This window comes from Lonchura striata, chromosome 4, assembly GCF_050655825.1.
Source record: "Lonchura striata isolate lonStrDom1 chromosome 4, ASM5065582v1, whole genome shotgun sequence".
Lineage (NCBI taxonomy): Eukaryota > Metazoa > Chordata > Aves > Passeriformes > Estrildidae > Lonchura > Lonchura striata.
In genome coordinates this window covers 52775119-52800895 of record NC_140706.1, presented here as the reverse complement: position 1 = coordinate 52800895, position 25777 = coordinate 52775119, and the positions used below count along the sequence as shown (strand labels likewise).

At 39.7% G+C, this 25777-nt stretch overlaps 1 protein-coding gene across 4 annotated transcripts in view; it reads left to right on the top strand.

Moving 5' to 3' along the window:
• The first annotated feature begins 287 nt into the window (after nucleotides 1-287).
• The window catches only part of GRID2 (glutamate ionotropic receptor delta type subunit 2), a 679709-nt gene continuing 654219 nt past the window's right edge, over nucleotides 288-25777 (top strand). For all 4 annotated transcript variants that reach the window (XR_004148251.3, XM_021550296.4, XM_085579111.1 and 1 more), the window contains exon 1: nucleotides 288-420. Coding sequence is in view for 3 of the 4 variants with exons in the window: in XM_021550296.4 (XP_021405971.3) it covers nucleotides 333-420 (88 nt within the window). In the remaining variant the exon portion in view is untranslated. The remainder of the gene's footprint in view (nucleotides 421-25777) is intronic.

Sequence of the window (25777 nt, the reverse complement as noted above, 5' to 3'; positions counted from 1 at the left end):
CCTGGACCCGGCGGAAGGATGGGGATTGTCTGACCAGCAGAGGCGTCTGCTGCCCGCGGCGGCGCCCGGGCTGGATGGATTTGCTGCCGGCGCTCCCAGCAATTCTGGTGCTGCCCGGGAGCCCCGCGAAGTGACGAGTGGTTTCGCCGAGGAAAAAAGCGCTCGGAGCCCCGGGCTCGCTCTCTGACCAGCCGCGGCTCTGCGCCAGCCACCGGGATTTACACGCTGCTCCGGCTGCACCTCAAACTCCTGGGCTTCCTGCGCTGCACTGTCCGCGGCAGCACCGGTTAGCGAAGAGATCTGTTGTTATAAAGCCTGGACCTCCGGAGGAGATGGAAGTTTTCTCCCTCATCCTGGTCGTGTCCGTCTGTTGGACTCGAACCTGGAAAGCGGCGATTGCAGATTCAATCATTCATATCGGTAAGGGGGTGCTGCGCCTGCTGGTGCTGCAGGACACTTTTCCAGCTCTCCTTTGCAACCTTCCTTCTCTTGGAAGGCTTTCCCCGCTCCCCTCGCAACACCCACTCTCTTTAATCGTTTGCTTGCTTGCTTTTTTTTGTTGTTTAGTCCTCTCTTATAATTGCTTTCTACCAGGACCTCAGGCGTCCTCTTTTTCCCCTACAGCGCTGTGTAAAGGTTTCTTGGCGGTGGGGTATGTGCGTGCTTTAGACCTTGAGGTTTTGATGAAGCTGATGATGGGGCCGCCCAGGGCTCGGGCACTTCCCCGGTTCCTGCCCGCCGCCCTCAGCTCCAGCCTGCCTTCCGTCTGCCCCGGCTCGCCCTCGGCCGGGGGACACCCCACGCCTCCCCGTGATCCTCACACCACGGTGACAGCCAGGCAAAGCCCCCACCCCCCACACTTTTCCCTCCTTCACACCCCCCACCCCGCCTTCCTCTCCTGCGGCGGAACAGGTGGTTTGGCTCGGCAACGTGAGCACTTCCCCTACCGCGGGCGGGCAGGGAGGCCGCGGGGGGCTCCGGCCGTCCGGCACCCCCTTCCCGGCCGGCACCCCGTCGGCCCCATCTGCGCCTCCCGGGAAGGGCAGCGGTCTCCCCTCCGCCCCGGGGGCTGGGGGGCAGCTCGGGTTGATGCCAGTGCACGGCGCTGCCCGCACTCCCCGTTATCCCGAGCCATCTCCGGCACGGCAGCCCTCTCTCTCGGTGGGAGCATCCCTGGGCAGCGCCGGGCCGCGCTGCCGAGCAGTGCTCGGTCCCTGCGATGGCGAGAGCGGGCGGCCCCCCTGCGCCGGCCAGGGCTGCTCGGGGAGGGAGCGGAGCGGAGACGGGGAGAGGAGGGCGCTTCCCCCGCGGCCGCTCGCCCATCTGCAGGCACCGCACGCAGGTGGAGCGGGGGCGGGCGGGCGGCCGGCGCCGCGCTGCCCCGGGGAAGGTGCATTTCGGGGCAGGGTCCCGCCGGGGCTTTGGGGAGGTTCCTGGGGCGGTGCCGGCCCCGGCTGCGGGGCAGCTGCCGCTCTCCCCGGTGTTCGCTTTATAAATATGTCTGCCGGTGCTTGTCGCGGGGATCCGTAGCGGGTTTCTGTGGACGGGGAAGCGGAGAGAGCGTTTGGAAAGCGCGGCCGTAAGGAGCTTTCCCGCAGGACTGATTCTGGGGCAGCGGTGCGCCAGTCCTCCGTGTAGCTGTCCCTGAGCCACCGCTCCCCTTAGGTACCGTAACTTTACAGGGGTCATTCCTTTTGGCTGTGTGAGACTGGAGCAGCTAATTTGCACGGGGAGGTAGCGCTCTATGCCCTCCTTTTAAAGGGAGAAGGACTTTTAAAATTCTTCCCAGTTGCAGACTCTCAAAGAGACACTAGGAGACAGTTACGTCTTAGGGTTTCTTTCTTAAGAGCTTGTAACAAACGGTTACATCCTAGGATTTGGGGGGAAATTTTGACTGTGTAGCATGTGAGGAGTTTCTTTGCGATCCACTGTCGCCCATCCTCCTGGCTAAAGCAGCGCTGCTGGGCAAGCCGTGTGCCTTTGCACTACCGTCAGGGGAGACGACAGCTTTTCTCCCCTTGTCTTGATGAAAATTTATTTGGTTTGCTTGTTTTATATGATAAATGCAACACATTTTGGGGTTTTTTTTAATAATGCTGTCAGTGATTGGATACATCAACACAGTAAATCCTCATTGAAAAAAAAATCCCAACAACCCAAACGAGCAGAACCGAAGCAGTTGCTTCTCACACAATTTGTCTTGAGAGACAATTAGTACAGCTGACAAGGGGATTAGTTCTTTTTATAGACTGGTTTATGCTGCCATGAAAATGGCAAACTATATAAGTGGTACACAGAGGTTTACATCTACTAAAATTAATATTCTGAAAATAAATTATCTGAAATCAGAACTGTTCTAACAGTGAATGAGTACACAGCTAAATATTCCAAGTTGTATAGCTGAGTTGTACAGATGAAAATTTGGCCTCAGGTAACACCACTGTATTTTGTGGCCTGATCTTCTGACCCCTTTTTGCTTTCTTCCACTTGTATAAAAGAAATTTATGTATAAAATATTTAGACATAATTAATAAACTGTATTTATTTAAATGAATGAGAAAAAGCTGTAGCAGAGTACTCTATGAAGAAATCAACAACAGTAGAACTCACAAAGCCAAAGAAAAAACTGAAATGCTCAGTTCAGGGGAAAAGAAATACTAGTTCTGACGCCTGAGGCAGCAGACAGAATAAATGCATTATCTCTTTTTCGTTCTGCAGTGCTAATATATTCAAGTGGAAAATATTTTCCCATGTTTGAGAGGGGCAGATGGTCATAAGAAATAACATGTTACCTGTGCAAACCCTTTTCCTAATAGTACATACGTTTTTCAATATAATGCACAAACTCTCTTGCTTGCCTATGTTTCATTTTATGTGTTTCCTGTAAAAGGATGCTTTCTGTCTCAAGTATTTTATCAGTCCTCTCTTAGAAAATGGCAAAAAAAAGTTATAATTTAGTGAGTAGACATTAACAACTTGATGATGTCAGTGACTGGTATCTGTGATAATGCCTTTTCATATTTCTATCTTCTGTGTACAGATTCTGCTTTTGATCTCTAAGGTTTGTGCATATGTATATGTGCTCATTTAAAAAGAAAGGTTTTCCTGTATCATATTTTAAACATCAGTAAAGCTGCTTATAGTCTTTATGTTTCTGCTGCCCTGCTATTATAAATAGGAACTGGCAGTTCAGAAAGACTACATTAAGTACTTTTGTGAAAATGGTGAAATGAATCTACTCCACTATAATTTTCCTTACCCTTATATAAAAAAGAAAGGGGCAGGGTTACCATGTCAAAACTGTGCAATCCTGTATTATGCTGCTTCTCTCAGCCCATGCATTGATTGAGTAATTTCATCAGTGCCACATTACTTGATTGCTTAGAAGTTTCCTAATGATCTGTATGCTGTAGGAAGAATCTGAGAGTCGTGAGTGGAATGGTAATGATTCTGTGTTTTATGAGGCTATTCAAAAAGTCGCTCTGATTTATGTAGCTCGAAAGCTCCCAAGTCTTTGAGATTATCCACGCTGCCTGATATTTCCTTCATACATCAGTTGTCCCACACTCCTCACTCCCTAAACAGGAGTTTAGAACAGTGTTTTAATTAAGCAGGGATTACGTGGCAGTCCTTGTCAACCATGCAATTTGTGTATGCTCTGTATCTTCTACTGCTGTATCTTCTACATGCTTTTATTTTGTATTTTGTGCTCATTATTTTTCCTTGGTGCTCACATAATAATACATTTGTGCATGCTTATGGATTTCCTATTGTGCCTATAGAAACACATAGGCAGATATAAGTGTATTAGATGCTGCAAAATCACCTAGGGCAGCAGGCACATAGTGTGGTACAAAAGTTTTGCTGAAAAAAAATACTCTACAGTATTTTTGAAGGCTAATCTAGTTCAACCTCCCTGATTATCTCAAGTTGGTTTTTATATTTATCAGTTACTTTAGTCATACACAGTCAACTGTGTACTGCCCTTGGCTTTTATATTTTTAACAGAAATTTCATAAACATATATAGATATGTATTGTATATGCTTATACATATAATTATACATCTGGTTTTAATATATTTATAGATACCATTTTTTCTTCTTGAGAGAGAAAATCAGTCTTGCCCTTACCTTACTCTTCTCAGCTTTTAGACATTGTAGGCCAGGGCTGCTGCATTCCTTGTGTTGGACAAGTTCCCAGCATTGCTGGGTCCTGAGTTTTGGCTCACACCTTTAAGCTCTTCTGTACCATGGTTAATAATATCAAGGCAATTCCAGCATGGGGTCCATTGTTTGTTTCTTCTCTTGATGTTAAAGGTAACTAAAACAATTTTTTTTTTCTGTAAAGGAAAGGGATTCTTCTTGTTTGGTGGGATGCATGTCTCATTTTTTCTTATAAGCTGATGTGCTACAGTGCAGCTGGGGTTATGTTGTGAATTGGTAATAGGAATTTAATTTGCTGTGCTATTGGTGAAGCCTCATTAGGAGGTCTGTAGTGTACACCACTAACTGTTCATTACAGTACTCTCACATACATTTGTAAAGCACAAGAGAAGCAAGCAAAACAGATTTATTAAAAACAAATAAATCTCTATGTGCCTGTAGTGTCAGCAGGGGTGCACTCAGGCCCCTGTTGTCCCTGGTCTAGGATGTGAAAGGGTTACTTGCTTATTTTAAACACATGTCTGAGTGAGGACCTGGAACCCGGTGTGCTGGGGCTGAGCAGCCAGGAGGCTATGTTAGTAAACATGTTCTCCTGAAATGCTTGGCCTGCATGACAAACTCTCTGTTTCTGTGTGCCTTATTTCTGAAACACTTTCCCAGGTGCTTCAATTGGTGGCAGCGCTTCAGTCCCTGTGATGTGTGTTAGTTACTCTGTACCTCAAGAGGGATGACTTTTTACACCACAAATTAGGGCTTGCCATCATCCAAAGGCATTTTGCCATTAGGTGTCACTGCTTTCTGGAGTGTTTCTTAGTCATCATCAGGGCCTGATCCAGAGTCTGTCATAATCCAGGTGAGTTGCCTAGTTGACTTGAGAAGATTTTAAACTGAGCCTGTGGATTGCTGACTGCAGCAGGCAGCTCCTTTTCATGTTCTTAAATAACTCTTGGTGTTATATCAGGTTCTTTGTCCTTGATAAAGGCAGAGTAAAAAAAAAAAAAAATTAAACCATCCGTTCTCAAGTGGTGCCCTAACAAATGTCTGACAAGGCAATCACTGCTGCTGCTCTGTGCTTTCACATGACTACTTATGGATGCACTGAGCCTTTATTCTCACAATGCCATCTTTGAAAAAACACACTGGAGAAAAATCTTTCAAGACTGTGACTACATAAACCTACCAACTAAGGTTCATTTAACTTAATGAACAAAGGCATTAAGTATGGTTCTCTTCCACTCCCTAGCCCTGGAAAGCAAGTGGTATTGGCAAGAGATGACTTCTGTAAGCCATTAGGTTACTCCCTAGGTATAGACTTGAACTTACATCATTTTCTTCCATTTGATATATAGCTATCTATAATCTGCCATGACAGGCTGGTTTTGGCTGAAATTTATTGGAAACTTTTGAGTTTTGAGTTGAGGTTTGTATTTTTACTCTTTGTTGCTGCTACTCCACCGCTTGATTTTTTTTTTTTTCAGCAGAGAAAAAAATGGTTTTGAAAACAGTTTATGTGAAAAAGTAGTTCTATTTGGTTATAATTTTCTAATAAATTTTCTTAATTACCTAGGTTATATATGAGAACATGGTAACACTCTTTCCCCTTCACATACAAACATATTTTTTTTTATATCTTCAGTGTTTAAAAACTTACTAGGCACAGATACTTACCATTGATGTTTGGACTTACGAGTGACCAATAAGAAAAGGAAATAATATTCTAATATTTTGAGCAATTATAAGAAAGTGATCAAACTTTGAGAACATGTTTTGCACATCTATTATGATACATGATGGTCTGTGCCAAAGAATGATTTCAGGTAATACATTAGTAATGAGGCAAATTCAGTTACCTTTCTGCATCTGCAAATTTCGTTGTCACTTTTTTTTTTCTTTTTTTCAGTTAGATTTGAATTCCAGAAGAAGTCAGTTATTATCTAAGATGGTGAAATTTTGAAGAAAATATTGATTTCAGATTCAGGCTTGGTTTGAATGTCAAAGCAGCTCCACACCTGTGAATCCTGTAGACCTTACAGTCCAGTTCATGGCTTTGCTCCTGCTCACACCCATCTATGGGAGCCCCAGATACAGTTTGTGCTACCTAGAAACACCAAGAGATAGGTATGACTGTCACAGCCCAAGAGCAAAGCACAGCAGGCAGGTTGCTGACACACTGACAGAGTGGCTGGGAGCTGCTCATCACAGCTCATGTTTCTTTGAGGTGTTTTGTACCCCAGGCTTGCAGTGTAGCCACTGCCTTCCTACAGGACTTCCTGCACACAGATGCACTTCCTCTCCTTCTGTGGTGTTATATCATCTTCCTGCACCATGTGTTATATCCATGAGGAAGCAGTTTCTGTCCTGTCGCTAGCAGTAGTTACCAAAATGAGCTACCTTGGCCTTTTTTTGAGTTATGTTGACCATGGCTTCCTTGCTTATCTAGGATTATCTACCTTTTCATTGTATTGAAAAGGTGCACTACTGAGGGGGTGCAGTGTCACATGTGGCATGTGTGCTAAATGCATGCTGGATAAGTTTGCTGGAGTGCTGGTTAATCCATCCTCAACATCAGGTAAGGAATGCCTGGGCAAAGCCTCCTGGGCACAGCTTTTAGCTGGCTTGTGCATTTGAAGCAGTACATGGAGACAAGGAAGTGCTGTTGTCACCCATTACAGAGGCAGAATATAGTTTTGTATTCTGGTCATAGTAATTTAAACTTCTAGACAGAAATGGAAGCATTTAGAGAAGGAGTAAGTGAGGAAAAGTTGTATTTCTTACTGTATCTCTCTGGATTTCCCAGGGGCACCATCAGGACAGTTTCCTCTTCTATTCTTCTATACAAGTGTGAGGCTTTGGTTTCTGGTTGTCATTGGCCAAGCAGTTGTGAGAGCTGATGGAACAAGGGAAAGATTCTCGTGTGTCTGCAACCACTATAATTAATAAAGGCTTAGGTGACTGGGCGAGTCATAAGTCCTCTGTAACAGGGAGGACACAGGCTGAAATTGAAGGTTAGTAAATGAAATGTACTGGTGTTTGGATAACAGTTCTGAAATCTGGCAAGGGAGCACGTTTGATGTTGTGCAGTGCTGTAATTTTGTAAGGTTCAGAATTTATGTCCTAGTTTCAGTGATAATATACTTAGTTCAGAGAAGGAGGTATTTTGTGTTCTGTATCATACCACAGAGTGCACTTCAGCTGGAGAGACGTCTTCCTTCTTTGGTCTGGGACTCACCACAAAAGCTCAAGGAAGGGATATTCTGAGAGCTGTAAGTGCTGCGTTAAATTAGAAAAAAAACCCAAACAAACAAGAAAATCACTCATAAAAAGTGACACTTACTTAATGAGAAAGGATAATAGAGTAACTACATCATTATTAAAGTTATGGTGGAACAGGTGGTACAGACTATTACTCTAGTTTTATCAACTTCAAACTGGATTTGTAAGATCAGGGTTAGATGTAGATTTCTATTATACACATTAGTTGTGGAATGATGGGGCAGTAGGGTAGAAAAGATGAAAGGGAAAAAGTTTCTTGAAAGTTGTGCTGGGTTTATGTGACAAGCTCTGTACTCAAGAGGAAATTGCAAAAGAAAATGAGTAAAAATGCAAGGAGGGGAAGAAATTAAGATATCAAAGGCAAAAGCCACTAGTTCTGTTTGTTTCTATTTCTCTGGGAGCTGTATAATGTTCCTGTAAATGCTATGCTCAATGGAAAAGTCCTGAACCAGAAAGGGAGAAAAATGTCAGGATACAGAATTTAAATGAGGAGTTATATGTGTATTTTAATGTATTGTATAACATTCTCTGCTGAAATGCTAATTATTCCTAATTGTTATATTTGCTTTACCATGAATAAAATATCACATATCTAATAAAATATGCCATGAAAATAACTTTAAAATTCCTCTTGGAGCCTTTAATGCAGATTTAAAGGATTTAATACATTATTTTTTTCATTGCTTTTTAAAACATTAACTTTCTGTAATCAGTTGGATTGCTAAGGCCAGTATCTAGTGAACCTAAAAATAATTGCTTGTTTTGCAGAACAATTTTTTGTTAGTCCAACCATATCTTTCTCAGAGGCTTAAATCAAGTTGGTGATTTCATTATAATAATTCATTTGTGATAAATCAAAATCAAATAGCACTGCTCCAGTGCTGTGGAAAGGAGCTCCGGATGAGAGCTCTGGAAAGAGCAGAGGATAACAGAACAGCAGACCTGAATGCCAGGCTTGAATTTGCTGTGGCAAATTTTAACCTAGTCAGATATATCAATTTTGCAAACCCATTTTTAAATGGAGCAATGTAACTTTGCACAAGGTGGTCTTCCCTGCCTTGGGATACCAACTCCAGACCTGTGTTTGGGACCCAAACCCGATGATAGACTTGCTTTGGTTTTAAAGCATGCAGGAACTCATCTCAGTCAAGCTCAGGCTCCTGAGCCTTTGGGATATTTTGGAGATTCATTTGTATTTCTCAGGTGCCAAGACACTGCTGCAGGGTTATCTCACTGATTACAATCAGTATTAAAACTTGTCTGGCTGGGCTGACAGCATACAGTGGGGGTATCACCAGACACAACATTATTAAACAAGGATGTTTCTTTTTGTGTATCCTTTGCCTTCTTGCAGTATTTATAGTGCTCAACTTAAACATTTGAGAAATGTTTTAAAACCATTTCATGTACTAGAGGGTTGTCAAAGGGAAGAAGATAGTAGAAAATACAGAGTTCTTGCTCAGTGAAGCCACTGTAGAGTAGTGGCAGTGTGTGGCCAGGGCACAGTGTGGACTTGCATTGTTAAATGCAAGTGAAAGTGATTGATAGCTATTTTAGGTCATACTGCATACATTAATTGCTCTCTTTCACTGTTTCTATTAGTTTCTTTCTCTCTCATATTCTAGGCTCATGGCAAGAAATTATGATGATCACTGTGTCTGTGCTCTTAAATATTTGCTTTTAATGTCCAGTAAGGAAAAAGTTAAACACACCATAACACATATCTCTTATTTGGATAAAACTGTTTTTTCTCTAGAAATTTCTCTGGAATAATACTTATTTGACCTCTTGAGGTCAAATACACCTCAAAAAGTTGGTTATAATTCTTAAAGGTAGTCTTCCTTCAGCTTTCCTCTTTGTGAATAAATATGCTGAAGTAGTATTGAAGTATATCTACTAATGCATTTTCTATAAATACCTCTAAACATTTACTATTCTGGAGCTATTCTAGCTCCATGCTACAGGCTGATAGTAAGCACTGGGGTATGTATTGATATAATACATACAATATATAAATGCAATGCATAAATACACACTTTTTCATTCATCAGAAGGACTATGTTTATTGAAAATACTTGACTGGATTTTTCTTTAATTTGGGGTGGCATTAGTTTCCACCCTAAGTAACAACATGAAGATTTGGGAGGCTTTTTGCTTGCAGGCAGGGAGCCATAACATGAAGACAAGTCATGAAGTGGCACCCCACCATGCTGGAAACTGTACAAATATGAAATAAAAAGGCTATCAGGGAATTTGAAGCTGAAGTGAAAGAGAGGGCTTGGATCTCTCTGCAGCTCACTTTGTACACCTGGAGACTCATGTGTCTTTTGAGAGGCAGATTCACTCCTTCATGTTTGTGAATGATCACTTTGGGTACAAAGGGATGAAAGCAACTAGAAATGTCTACAGGGATGTCCTGTCAGGGCAGATGCTGCATGGCTGATATCAAAAGTTCCTCATCTGGAGCTGTCAGGGGAAAGAGCTGACAAGAAATGAAGGGCAGCAATGTGTTTATAATTATATGTTATTGCCAGTAACATTGATTAAGTTGGCCAAATAGAAGCAATCATTACCTCATCAGCTGCCACCATGCTACTCTCTGGGTTTACCTAGTACAGGAAGTAATGTCTGTGCACACTCTCACTCTCTGTCTCAGACAAATATTTCATAGTACAGTTCTGGAAGACTAGGTAAGAAGAAAACACCCCTTTTTTTGGAAAGTGGAACAATATATGTTGCAAATTTCCCTAGTTTTTCTCCTTTTTAAAAAGATTTATTTAAAAATAGTCAGTGATTCTGAAAGTATCTGCAGCCTCCTTTGGTAGTTTCATGAAGTTTTTGTATTGCTGGGGAAATATTATTGAAAGAGTCTAGAGAAATTATTATCTAGCTCCTCAAAGTAGCTCTCCTGTTCTGGAATTGGATTGCATCCCAGAGATATATGAAAAATGCTCATTTACTTGAAAAAGTTCTCCCATTTTTGACAGTGTTGCAAAGAGCATAGAGTCTGTTAAAAAAAAATGGCTGAAGGCAGTGGGCAGGAAAAAAACTTGTTCTCTGCCACAGAGCTGCTCTGGGAGCAGGACTGCTGTGGGGAGTGTTATGGTGATGCTTTCTATGTGGGAACTTTGGAAAACAATTGGAGGGGGCTGTGTTTAGCAGTGGTGGGAGTTGGCTGGATGGTGAAGGGGTGCAGGAAATGTTTGAAGGGATTAGCATGAGTGATGGGTAGTGCAGGATACCTTCACAGCAGGAAATGTTATGTGGTTTGGAGACTGGGCTTTATATTCAGGACAGGCCTTGTAGGGGAGGTGTATGTCTAAGCATATGAGAAAAGTTGGGAAATCCAGAGGAGCAAGGGAGTGAATTGGCAAAAATATGCAAATGATGTTTTGTGAACAATATAGCTGAAAGGTAATATTAAGTTTTAAAGAAAATAAATTACAGATTAGAGAATAGGATTGTTTCTCCCTGTCTAGCCTCTGTAGTTTTACCATAAAACATTTGATTTGTGTGATAGAACTTTTTTTTTTTTGGGGGGGGGGGGGTTTCTTCAGCCAATAATTGTACCTGGTTACTTGGCAGAGAAGTGAGATCCATTTTACATTTGCATTGTTTAATACCATTGTACACAGATGCAGACAATGAGCACTGAAGTGTCAGCTTCCACTCCTCTCCTCTCAGGGTTATTCTGAGTGTACTGTACATTCCTGTGTCTTGACACTATCATTTTCTTTTCTAGGCTGGTCTGTACCATGCCTCCTTTCAAACTCAGCTTCTGTGGCTGGTGAGTAGGAGGAAGGGATGGATACAGCCACAGCTTCTGCTCCGTTGGCTTTTGACCTAATTTAGGGAGGGAGAAAAGGGTAAATAATGCAGCCTGCCTCTGGATGCGCAGCCTGCCTTGACTCTCAGGGAATGAGGGGGCGAGTGCTGGCTTTCTCCTCATCTCAAATAGCTGCATAGCTCTCTCTAAAAGTTACACCTTTCTTCAGTGAAGCTCCAGAGTGGTGAGTGGATCTCCTTTCACACTTTTCTCGTGGCATATGTCCTCATTTGGTCTGGTTTTCTGTCAACATCAACCTTGTCCAACCCCCATTCAAGGCAGCAAAGACACAGCCAGTGGCTTGTGTTTCTTATAAATGAGACACATTAAGAATTGGGACAATAGTTTTTTAGAATATTTTTCTGTTTGAGATCAGTGATCTCTAATAACAGGGAATGATGTATGGAATGGCAAAGTAAATACCTTCTCAGGGAAAGTTAGATAATTATAGCATTTGGAAACTGCTATTGCTGAAAATCATCTTCCCAGGATATAGTAATTAAAAAAAAAAAAGAAAAAAGTCTGTTCATTGAAGTACTGTGGGGTTGGAGTTTTTTAGCATTTTTTTTTAAAGGGATGCATTTTCCCCCCCATTTTTTGTAGGACTGCCAAATGTCCCTGAGGCTTGAATTAATTGGCTCTTTGTGTTGTGTCAAGTAAGGAGTACAAGTGTTTTCAGAAAATACTAGGTTTGCAGACTTCCATAGACAACATGAAAGGGAGAGAGGGGCTAACTTTCTATAAACGAGGTCCTTGCATCATTTTGTGATGTTAACTTGGAGTAAAAAAATAGAATATTGAAATTGCTGGTGTTGGAGCTTTGGAAGCTGTTGGAAACATTCCTGGTGCCCTCATCCCTTCATTCCGATTAACCCTCCCTTCAGAACAAGCATGTGCTGACTTCTTTTGCTCTCACCTCCAGGCTTCTGCAATGAGTAAACAAATGTCTGCTCCTCAGAAATAACCATCATTTAGGTTTTTTGAAAGAGGTTCAGGAGTAGGGGCCATGGAGATGTATTTTGTTGTTGGCATTGCTTTAGTAATACAACAGAGGTTTCTTGTTGCAGTTCATTTCACAAATTCCCCCTGACCATTTTGGATATTAAAGTATTTTATAATTTTTTAATACTACTATTTCAAAGGCCACTTCTTAAAATGGATGGAAGCCAGAGGATGGCAGCAGTTGTAGATGTAAGCTTTGAAATGGCCCTTTTATGGAAGGGTTTCAGAAGTAAGTCTTGGAGCTGTTGCATTAAAATTCCAAAGTGTTAACTTAAATGCAATAATGCTCTGACAAAGTGCTACTACCATCTGCTACTGAGAATTAGTAATATTTTAAAATCTCCATAATTTCCAAAAAGAGTAGAGGAGTCATGGTATGAAGAAAAGTCTAAATTAGTCTTTTAGTTCAGGAAGTCGCAAACTCTTTGTGGGGACCACTAACTACTAGAGATTTTGTGTCACAATCTCAGCTCACATAAGGGAGTAAATATTTGTGGTGTATCACTAGAAAGATGCTTGTTTCTAACTGTTTCCAGCTTAGTCTCCAGTTTTGAAGCAGAATCCTTTTTATTTACAACCACTTCTCATTCACATCACAGCAAAACTTCAGTGGTAACTGCAAATGCACTTTTCTTGGTAAAATAACAAGGGAGTGTGCTCCCCATGGATATGTAAACAGCTTCATTCTTTATAAGTTCTATGGACTGGGAGGCAGTTCTTTTTTCAGTGTTCCTATGAAGTTTTGAACACCACTTGAACCCTCAGCCCGTTCTGCAATGTGAAAGTTGGTCTGCACTAAAGAGTGCAGAATCTGTGGCTGGAAATGTTCTTGGTACCAGAACATCTCCATCCCTAGACTTCTCTCAGCTGAATGTGCAGAAGTAATTCAGCTTCTAGTAAGAAGAGGATCTGACCAGTTTTGAACCTGTTCTAAAAAACAGTTAAACTTATTGGCATCTCTTTGGAAATGGTTTTCGTATCAGTAGTAAAGCTACTTTACTCATATTAGCAAATAGCCAAACCTTGCATAACATTTAAAGAAGGGAGTATGAAGAGAAATCTAATAATGACAGACTACACATAGCTGCTTGGATTGTCTAGTTAAGAAAGGATTTTGGTGATCCATATTAAAAGATACATTTTATAAACATTCAATTTGAGAAGAAAAGGGAAAATGTGGCCAAGTAGAAGCTTTTGTCGTGTCTTTCTCTTCCCCCTCCTAAAGCAAATTCATTGAGTTTTGTTTTATTCAGTCTTGCATGGACTATGACTAATATTCTTAGCTTGCTCTGCACATAAGTTGATCATATCTCAGATGCTTTTAACTGAAATAATCTTCATCAGCATTTCTTGCTGAGGTATGGGTACTGTATGTATGTCCATAGGCCTACTGGTACAATGACTATGTGGTCTATGTAGCTAAGACAGGCTAAGTCAGATTTTCCTCAGTAATAAACCAGTTCTATCTACCCTGCGTTATTATTTTGCATTATTTTCTTTCTCCATGCTAGAAGTACAAATGTGTTTGAGGAGTCAAGTCTTTCACTTATTATTGTAGGTGTAAAGATCTTCACCTCTTCCAAAATGCCGCTCAGAAACTCATACTGCTTTCCTTGTTTTTCGGGTAGACAGAATAATTACCCATGAAGTTACTTGTTTGAGACAAGTAACTAAGTCCAGGATGAATGAAAGATTTCTTGTCTGTCTGTTACTGAATTCAAGCAACTATGTTGTTATGTACTATCATAGAGTGGTATTTTGGTTTATCTGATGTGAGAGAGGGATTGCAGAGAGGGACTTTCTATTGTGTTAGCAAACATCATTGTGAGGCAGAGGGAACAAAGACTGTTTGAATTGTGGCGAGATCTTACCATAATAGTATTCATGCTCTTGCTTTTTGCTTAGACAGGTTTTTGTATCCTTGTGCATACAGAGGAATAAAATCGGATAGGTTTTTCACACATTTATAGTGAATAATGGGCTGATCAAATAGAATTGGCCAGTCCATAGTTGTCAGTTGATAAAGCTGCCCCTTGAAGTGATCTCTGCTTTTCATGGCTGAGTGCTGAGTAATCTCTGCCAGGTCGGTCATGTGGTGACCTGCATGAAAACCAAGTCAGATGCATTTCCACATAATTTTCACTGCTTGTCTCCTTGTCTGTAAATGTTTGTTTATCTTGCTTCTTAAAACTGTGTCAATACTGACAGATTCAAAGCACATATAAGCAGGGAATGAACTTCATTAGAAGCAACTTGTGATAGGGCTAAGAAGGCCAATCTCTACATCATAAATCCATTATTTTTGAAAGGACTCAAAGCAATTTCTAGTAGATATCTTTTTCCTGAACCCTCTTATTCCCAACATCTTGACAAAGAATGAGATTGATTTCACCAGGAGTGAGGGAAGAATTTGCTATAGCACCAAAGAGTAAGGGGCAAGGTGGGAGGTGGTTGGTGATTTGGTGCAAGTCTTCATGAATTTTTGCCTCCATGACTGAGTATAAAAATGGTAGTGGCACCATAAACAAGGCACATGTTTATTGTCTGCTTCTTCTTTTAGAATTGGAATTTTCTTAAAACTGTGCAGAGAGGTGTCTTGTGAGATTTAAAATAAAAATTTAGAAGTTCTCAGAAACACTGTCATTACTGCAAGTTCTTCTTGGTAATCTACATCTATAAATAAACAAGTGTATTTTAAAAAGTGTGATTGGTAAAAAGCAGATTAGCCTGGCTAGAAGTGTTTTGGGTCTAAATGGCACAAAATTGAGAGTGAGTTCACACAGGAATATCCTGATAGAGTTTGCTGAGGAGTCAGTCATGGCAAATAAACCAGCTCATAGCTGGGCAGGTGTAAGGTTCTCCTCCTTTCCTTAACCTTCTCACCAAAGCAGCTTGGATGTGCTCCTGACCACCCCTGACTATCCTGTTTGCTGTGTGCAGCTGCCTGCCTGTCTCATTCCCAAGAAGATAATCTTTTCCAATCCCATGCTTCCACTTACTTTGCTGCCACAGAAACCACTTCCAGAGGACACTGAAGGCTTTACCTGCATGCTGGCAGTTTCTTGTACTTGTGAATTGCCAAGGATTGAAGCCAAGAAAGGAAAGTTCTCTGCCACTTGGCAGGTACTTCTGCCAAACAGTTGTTTTCTCTTCACCATGTCTTGGGCCATTCCCTCCAGAATGAATTTGACACCAGCAATGACATTTATCTTCACAGTACCTATGTTGCAAAAATCTATATTTATAGAGATCCATACCTTTGAGATAAAATGACTATGTGTTTGTGTATTGGCATGCAAGCATATTTATGTTGAGATCTGGCATAACGGTAGGGAGGAACTGGAGGAGTTCCTGAGGCAGCAGCTTTAAGACAAGAGTTGTCTCTGAAGATTGTAGCTAAATGGCAAATTGTGTTCCCTGGTGCTGTTCATCCCGTAGCATCACTAAGAACCCATGTTGTGGTGAGAGTACCTGAGATAATGGTCTAGTTTGATGTGCTGTCTGTAAAAAGTGCATAGTCTAAACCAGTCCATGGTGAAGTTTTTGTAATCTTGCTGTCTTGTTTCCCATCAGCTTCATTTACTTGGTCTCAGGCCCCAGGACGATGGTCTTGTGTCTATATTACTAGAAAGGCAAAGGAAAACTTCAGTGATAGTTTTAGCCTGAAACTATTTCTGCTTCTGTTACTTCTTATTTTTCCCCATCTCTGCTGACAGATTATATTTATTAGCACAACACAATACTTGGAGCCAAATTATGTAATAAAATCCTAGTTAAAATGTTTATTTATTGGTCTGCTTCTTATAAAATAATATTTCTACGTTCTTGCTGGTTATATGATATAAATGGCACTGGTTTGGGGGTATTAGAGCTAACTTGGCTGGGCACAGTACCTAACTTACTTATACTTGGTCATGTTCAATGAATAGTTTGTATTGAGCTGTATTTATATGGAATCAAAAGTGAAGAACAGATAGAGAAGCTCAGGGGGTTTTTTAAGTGCTAATCATAAATTGTGCAGCCAAGAAGTTTTTGCAGTGACACAACAAAGAATTTTTGATACATTTTTTTTTATGTCATGCAAAGCAATATTTTTGCAGACTGCTGGTGCTGCTGACTGACTACAGCCTTGAAATATTCTCAGACTTTAGTTTTTTCTTATTCTGCAAAAGATCCTAAAAGTGTCATTGTCCCATTTCACCATCTGAACATAATGTGCATTTGAACATGTTGCTGGTTCAAATGGAGATTTAATCCTTTTAATTATTTTCTTTGTAATAACTCCTGCTGGAATGGTCATCAGGATAAAGACTGCTGACCATGTCCCTTTTCTCATTTCTAACTGGAACATGGTGAAAGGCTAAGTAGATTTTCAAAATAGTCACGCCCCTTTTGTCAAGCAGGGCACATAACTCACAGCTGATGTTATTTTCATCATCCCCAAGAGCTGTGATAGTGCAGCCACTAACACAGACTGAGAGACCTGAGTCTGTGTGCACAGAAACTTTTTTTAGGACATGAGGTGGGGGAAATAAAAGAAAATATTTCCCATATCACATGTTAGGAAAAGCTGCCAGAGCCATTTAAAAGGAAATAAAATGGGCTATAACTATCTTATTATAGATGATTCTTTTAGATAAAAACATCATGCCTCTGTTGTAGAACTTTTGGAGGAAAAACATGTCTGCCACTGGGGCTGAAATCTATTTTCTGCATTTGCAGACTCTGTCTCTCATGATTTCTGAAATCAGTATGAATCATTCCATTGACTTTATTGGACTTTGGATCACATGGATCACATCTTCTATATTTATGTAATTCCTTCTCATCCTTTTAGCCTTTCCTTCTCTCTCCCATTAATTACTTCCTTGCTTTTTTTTTTTTTTTTTTTTTTTTTTTTTTTGCAACTGCATTAGTAGCTGCCAATAAGCAGCCTTTTCATAATGCATGTGAAGTGTTTGTGCATGTGTGAATTGAGGGAGGCTGAATAAGGAAATCTTCACATTCAGATTTAAACATAGGTGGGAATCCCACTCACATGTTATTGCTATTTCTCTTATAATCTTTTGTGTTGCTTTAAGGATTTTTGTCTGAAAAGGCAAAAGCTTATTTAGAAGCAAGTTAATTTTCAGTGCTTCTGAAACATTGATTGCTTCACCTACTAAAGACAGAAAAAGATGGACTACACTGATGTCTGTTCAGGGCAGGCCCTCTATATCCTCTATTCCATGCTTTATTCTTAATGTGGTCATCAGGAAAGGAGACAAAAAGTAGTTTTATACTTAAGAAATAAGGTTAGAATTTGTGAAAGTGGGATTCGGTTTTGAACTCTTTCCTGATCTGGAGGAATGCTTACAGTGATTGACACATATGAACTTATCAAAGTGGGATCATCAGGTCAGCTTGTGAGCCAGTGTTGCACTTGTGCAGGTATTGCCTTGACGCACTATACCTCTTTTCCATGGGGAGAAAGAGATCCCCTTACTGAACACATTCTGCCTTGTCTGCCATGTTTCTTTGGGTTGAACTCTGCCTTGTGCTGCCTTATATCTGCATGGCCAGTGCCAATGATACCATTTCAGCTGAGAGCTTTGAAGTTCCCTGTACAACTGTTGGTAGTAAAAATGTATTTTTTGCATCAATGACTAGAACAAGCTATTCTATTTTAGGAAGGCAAAATTTGGATGCAAGCAATAGCTTATTCTGTGATATGCTTCCAAGTAGATTGTGAGTGATGGAGCTGGAGTGTTCATTCAGTTTTACTGGAGGGTGGAAAGTGCTAATGTGGATTGCTACTGTTATGGCCAGAAACTGGGACTTGGAACTTACTTGGTTTTAAGTTAAAAACATAAATGTGTATTTATGAAAGCAGTCAAGCTCTAGCTTGTGTAAAGGTACTTATGACAGTGTTTCAAATGGCACTGTAAATGCATCTCCCCATGAACAGGAAACAAACTGTTTCTTTTTTCATATATTCTTATCTGCTGTTGCAGGTAAACATGTTATCTGGAGGAATTCCTCTATTTTGCATTTGCTGCACTGCTTTCAATTAGAATCTGAAATATCCAGAAAACCTAAACCTGAAAATTGCTGATGATTTCCTGAATTACCAGAGGATTATGTGTTTGTTTGTTTGTTTTTCCTGTGACAAACAATATTGTGACATTGTAAATCCACCAAAGAGCAGACCAACTAAAATAATGTCATTTATTCTACAAGGCCAAGCAAGTGTTACGGCAGAGAAGTACACATCTGTTTTTGAACTAATGTCTGTACTTCAGGTAGACTTTAAAAGTATCTTTAATTTCACACCTTTTTTTCTTCTTACCAGGGTTTTGAAACACAAAAGGATTTTTGAAAAAAACTTTCCCATTGGAAATATTAATCAAAGATGCTGCAATAGTTGACAGAATATCTTGTTACAAGCATTGTGTGATTTTGAAAGGGGTACTTCCAAATTTAGTACCTTTTGAAAGGTACTGAATTGATGTGCAGCCTGCAGAATGTGTACAGCAGGTGTAACAATCCTAGTGATCAGCTGGTTTTCTCACCCACTGCTCAAAATTGACATAGGTATCAAAAAAAGAAGTGAGTCATGTTTGCTGAGCAGAGATGAAATATTTTTCCACACTGAAAACATCGAAATATTGTTCCACTGAGCAGTCTTGCATCCAAGATAAGTGCTTCCTCTGCATATCCTTACTTGTGTGCCACCACTTGTTCAGCCTCTGCTATGTTCTGAAGGATATCCTACTTCCCTGCTTTTTGGTGTGGAGTTCCTATAATTTGGGATTCATCCTCCTCATCTGACTGTCCCTGTGTCAGTAGTTCAAGTTGTGTCCCTCAAGGGCAGCAAACTCTCCTTAAATTTCTTTTCCTATTGGATCTGTATTTGCCTTTTACAGGTGGCTGGAGGGTACAAGTATAAAGCATATCATATATGTGCTCCTGTGTTTTTACACTGAAGTCGGCAGGTTTGCAATGTTGTATGCTTTAAATATTTAAAGGGATTTAGTTTGAATAAGCTCTGAAAAATTCGTACATTTCACAGCTTATTTTAAAGCCATTCAAAGTCTTCATCTGCAAGGCTTTTTAATATAATGAATGTTTTATTTCAGGCCAAGTTGAGTAAAAGCAGAGTTTTTTTTAAGTTATCCAGCAATTGTAAGTCTTAATTGTTAACAATTAATATTTTAGGAAGATTTGTATTGTTTATTATGCGGGCTAGATTAGTCAAGTCCTATTTAAAATATTAATAGGAAGAAATCTTAACATTCACAGTAGAACTTCAGCTTTAGGAATATTATCTGAGCAAGCAAGGTCAGATTAATTGTGCACTTTAGATGTAACAATAATGCTATGGTTAAAGCACTTGACTTGCACTTGGGAGACTTCTGTATTTTTTTTCTGCTAATTCTAGCCTGACATTGAGCAAGCCTTTCATTTTGTTTCATTGTGTGATCAACAGTGAGCATTTCTGGCTCTGTCACTATCTTCAGAATATTATTTTGCAATTATTAGGACTTATAAGGAAACACTGAAAAGCTGGGGCATCCTGTGCAGATAAGCAGAATCCAGAGCTTCAAAAAAACAAAAAAAAGCCCATGCCTTGAGCTTTTCCATGTCACTCTGAGGCACACTCAGAATGTTCTGTTCCCTCTGAATGATAAGATCTGTAATATGTAACTAAGGTGGTATTGCCAGATCTTGACAAGGTGATGACAGCATATATATAAAATGTTTTAGTGTGGCAGTGGGAATTCTTCCTATGCTGTTCATACACATATTTACTTACACAGCCACATGCAATTACATACTTTTACTATTTTGTTCGCCCAACACTATTCAGAGAGAAAAGTTACTTGTGCCATTACTGAAAATAGACTATGGCTTCTCTTTCAACAAATGTTTAAAATAATTATTTTAAGAATTTCATAGTTATAGAACCATGAGTGATCAAAACACTAATGTAAAAATTGAGGGAAGTTAAATGTTAAATGTAAAAAACCAAAATCCCAAAACTTACTATTTTCTTTTTGTTCAAGACAAAGAAATTAAATTGGTAGACACTGGGTATCTTTATAGCTTAATAAAAACTTCTTTATGTGCTTTTTAAAATTTTCATTTTATGCTGTAGCATTTATAAGGATGTCTCAAACCAGCCTGACAGTTGAGTGCATTGATTATATAGATATCCGCTGTCTGAATTGGTAATGTTAAGGCCACTGTTATTGTAGAAGATAAATTATTCCTTTTGGTTGCTAATGTTTATTTTCCCTGCATGCCAATTATTTTTCCTTCTGTTACAGTATGCATATATAGCTCTTCTATGAGTAATTCTGTGTATGTTTGTATAACCCTACAGTGTTTTCTGAACAGATCAAGGAATTAATTTGCCTTCTAATTTTCTTCTTCCTTATTCATCATTTGTAACTATGCAGAACAATAATTAAGACAAGACGGAAGAAGTACAGTGCATTGATTGTTCTTTAAATCCATAACTGCCTCTTAAAAAGGACATTCAGCTATAAACTCTGTTTATCAGTTAAACAGAGTTTATTTTTCGAAGGGGTATGTGAGCACAGATATGTGATACTAGCAGGTAGGTGGTAATGTCAGTATGTAATTTGACCTCCTGTATGTGAATATTGTTGGTTTTGTGTACCCTGCTGACTTTAGAATGTTTTGCTGATATTCTGGAACTAGACCTAAGCTATATCTGTAGGGAGAAAGTAATTTGGTTTCTGAACCACACCAGTTCTCAAAACTTTGAGAACACACTGTGTCAACTTTGCCCATTGACCCTGCTCTAAATGGGGAAAAGGTGTCGTTTTTGCAATGTAAAAGGCGGGAGAAGTACATTCCCTGAATTGTGAAGAGGAAGCAAATTAGTTGTCCTAGACTATATATTTTAGCATTTCAAGCCACTCTGGGGTTACACTGTGAATTGTTAGGTTAGCTGGTCAGAGTTGTGCTGGAGGAAGATAAATTTTAGCCATTAAGACATTAGCAATGTAAAAAAGAGAAGGAAACACAATTCTATTAACAGGGCTGATGGACCAGTCAAAGTAGCTAGAGACGTGCTGTATTTACATCAATGTGTACATCTGTAGCAATTGAAAATCACCTAAGGAGTTGGAGACTTCAGATTATGATGCAGACACTTCTCTTCAGTAGGACATTTGTTTTTGTGCTAGGTTTTGTGCTAAGAAACATATCTTAAAATGCTGCAGAGAACTGCTCTGCAGGTTTCCTAATACCCCACACCATTGTACAGCTATCTTATGTCTCTGAAAGGCAAAAAAGTTTAAGGATATGAAAAACAGAAAAGAGAAATGCAATTTGCAGAATTAGTTTCTTGATTTGTATGTTTTACCATACATGAGATTGGTGTGGGAAGTGAATGATGATTACAAGTAATACATTTATTCATTGTGTATTGTCAAAATATGAATATAATTGCATTCTAGTACTTGTATGCAGCAGTGTTTGCTGCTTGTGATAGCTTCTGGTCTGCTTGCAGTCAAATGTGAGCAACACAGGCTTTCACAGCATCTAATTCAGACTCCATGTTCCCTTGACTTACAACTGCTGGTTTTAAAAACTTCTGTCCTAAGTAATTTGTGCCTTTTTGTTTTCTATCAGGAAATTTTTTTTACTGTCTGGCAAGTGATGGCCTTAAAAAGATTTTTCTGAAGCAGGAAGAAAGAAAAGCTATAAGGGCTCTCCCTCCTATGCAAAATACCACATACTTTTTAATCACAGATGCTAGGGCACTGCTGCCTTTCGACTCTCTTGTGATGTTCTCCAGAGAGAATTCTTGCTGTTGCAGTAAATTGTAGCTCCAGTCAGAAGGAGCAAGTTATCTCAATGTGTTCTTCAGCTAGAGAAAGTCTGTGGCTTCTTCAGAATAATTTCTTGGCTCAATTAGTTCCTTTGAGGACAACAGCTTTGAGGTAACTTGCTAGAAAATCAGTGAAATTTGAACTTTTTGAAAATGAAGTTAAACTCCTCATGCATATTTCATGAATGCTTCTGTAAAGAAATGGCTTCAGTGTGTACAGAAGGTGCCAAATTACAAACTCTCTCTCTCTATGTACACGTGCAGTGAGTCATTACCAGATTAGTCACCAAATGGTTACAGTGCTTTAGGATGAAGACACCTGTCTTGGCTGCTCCTCCAAGCTCACTTTCCCATTAGATTCCAAGTATCTGACAAACTGGTGCTCCCCATCATCTCGTTTCCAGTTGAAACCCTTAATCACTGACCTTTATGCCAGAAGTTGTGGTGGTACCACTGGCAGGTAGGGAAGGAATAAGTGTTCATCCAGCTTGGATGACCACCTAGCCTAGTCCCTCAGTCTAGCAGAGACAGAAGTAAAGACAGCTCTGGTGAGTTTAAGTGACCAGAGGTCAGTTGAAATATAAATAATATCAACGTTGTTGTTAAAATAACAGTAACTTTTGTAATCTATTTTCTAACCCAAAAAATTCAAGAGAACTAAACAGGAAAAATCTTAGCTGAATTTACTTGGTGGTGCTGAACATTCTTGGTTAGGTTAGTCCTTTTCCATTGGTGTCTCATTGGCTGAGATGGTGTTGATCTAATGGCCTAGGAATTAGGTGAAAAGGTTGGGGCTGATTCATTGAGATAAAAAAAAAAATTCTTTCATTATGCACATGAAAATAATCTGGGTAAATTAAAAGTGAATAAATGTATATTTTCAGTTATCAAAGGTATCAGAGTTTTTGTTTCTGTTGAGTTGCTATTTTAATTGCAAATATATATTATATATATATCAGTCTTTGAGCAAAAAGTAATATATCTTCATCCTGGGGAAGACAAAAAAATCTATATTCCACTTCCTCAAGTCTCTCCTAACAGTATCTTTGCATCATTTCTGATGTTCTTTAGAAAGATCTCCTACTTATGCAGATGGACAAACAAGTCACTACAGAAGATACACAGATAATTCTGTATTTGTTTTTAGGCATGAAGTTTTATCAGAGGGTCTCAGAAAGGCTGTGGATTGTCTCTTCTTAAACAGTCCCTTTCTGTGTAATTTTTATCAGTTTGAGAAATATGACCTCTCTTGTCTGTCAACTTAATGTTCAGCTGTATTGATTTTGGAAGAGACGGGCATGCATACCTCTGCAGAACACTTCTCAGAGAACTTCAAAGATTTTCAATTTGCTGACATGCAAATTTAGTTTAATGTGATTACAAATTTAAACACAAAGCCAAATTAAATACGTTTTGTATAATTATTTATAAGTTTATATTTTAAAAAGTACTTTACATGCATCATGTTACTTTTGTCTTCAAACTGCAGGTCCTAGTTTGAAGGTGCATTGCAAATGTCATGGATTGATGAACTGGGTGAGAAGACAGCAAACAGATTCTGCTGAATTAAACAGGAAATTAAATTTACTATGTATAAAAAGCATAAAATGTATGAAGGCCATTGATTTTTCAATCAGCAAGGCTGTGATTTGCTTTGTTTCTGTACAGTGCTGTTTGTTTCCTGGTGGGAAATATACCCCATCTGAGAGGAGGAAAAGTAGAATGCAGCAGCTGTTTATCATTTTTTGCCATGTTTGCTGATGTAAAGTGAAAACTAAATAGTCCCAGCAAGCTAAAATTCTTGGCAAAGGAAAGCGTTAGGTATGGGGAAATGGTATGGAACAAGTCAGGCAACTTTAAATTGCTTTTTGAGAATTTGGCTCATCAAGGTTTGTGTAACTTCTTGCATGTCTGAAGTGATAAACTGCAGTCTGTGAATTTTTGTAAGTGTCTGGTGTAAATGAAGCTTCAGTGGTCACATTTACTATTGCCACAGTGGTTGCTTAGCCCACAAATAATGACCACTTCCAAAAGCGTGACCCCACGCTGTGGGTGGAACTATCTCTGAGAGCCTTGAAAGTGCCTGAACCGTACCCCGCCACTTAAAAACCATGCTGGACCTCACCAGTGCTGCTTAGTGGAAGAAGGACAAGGCTCCCAGTGCTCCCAGTTGCTGTCATACCACTTGTAAGGATTTTTGACTTGGGTTCATGAGGTCTTCAGTGAAAGGGCCACATCTTGCACACTTGGGTTTAACAATAACCTGTAATCAGCAAGGAAGAACTGTATGATACTGAGCAGTAACAAACACTTGACCCTCTGGTCTTGATTGCTGCCCTTTCAGTGCAGCAGAAAGAAGCAGGTGATCCCAGGAACACGAGGTGACATTGCCTGTTTGGGCAATGGGAGCCCCTCTGGCACAGCCACCGGCAGCCTCTTCCCAGCCTGAAGGGTTGGCAAACAAGCTCATATTTATAGCTGGATTCTCAGCAGGCAGTGCAGGTCATACCATGAGCTGGTGTTCTTTGTCTCATGAGTGGCAGTTTCTTACAGGATTCTGTGTTTCAGCTTGTCCTGTCAAGGAGAGGATCTTTCAGGGTTGCTGAATTCGGGCAGCATTCAAGGCCAGAGGTGCATGCTCAAGCTTTCACAGGATTCAAAACCAGGGATGAGTGCAATGTCTCACTTGCGCAATTTTGCATTGTTTTTTATTGTATTGCATTTATTTCTCTGGGTAACAACTTGAAACAAGTGTGATTAAAGCTTAAATATTTTGCTGAGCATCCTTTCTCTTTATAAAGGGCTTTTTTGTTCCCACTGAAACATGATAGTAAACTGCTACTTAGAATTCTCTGTGTTAACGAAGAGCTGGTGGAGGGCTAATTAAATCTAATCAATTGGTAGCTAACAAAATCAAACACTATTATAAAATTTATTTGATACTGCTTAAAACAAGGCTTTCCATAGATTAGGAAGTATAAAGCATATAACTTTCCTGCATGACATATTGATTTATATCAAACCAGACTAATGCATATTGATTGATATATTCAACTCTGTTGGTGTATGACCCTTCTCTAGCATCTTCTGGTTTGGTAGGATTTTCTTGTAATATTAAATCCACTTTAGCTGGTCTCCAAAGCCTAGCAGCAGTGCCCCAGGACTTTTCTATTGTGCAAAACACAACGTAAAGATGTTTTACTGGGTCGTGTTTTGTCCTCTGAGGTTGTGAGGGGCTCCTGGGACAAGGACACAGTTGCATATATTTCTAGCATTAGTACCAATAGCTTTAGGAATATTGAGAGACTCTCATGTAAATGTGAAGTTTTATTGTTTCTGCTGAATAAGAATAAAATAGTCTATATTTGAACTTCAAAACTGGGAGCCATATGGGCTTGTGCAGAAATTATATCAGTTACATATTAAGAGAGTCAGCATCTTGTGCTTTCCAGTGAGTACTCCTGTAGCATCTGCTTAAAAACATATCATCCAGCTTTATTTTAGATCTCTAAATTTTGCTTTAATTAGAAGTAATTTGCATGTCAGTGGACAATAAAATCAATAAAGTTGTTTTTAATAAAAGTGTTTGTAAGAACTAGGGATAGTCTCTAGCTTCATCTTAATAAGAAGTTTCTCTTATAAACCTTATAGGTGCACAATTTTTGTT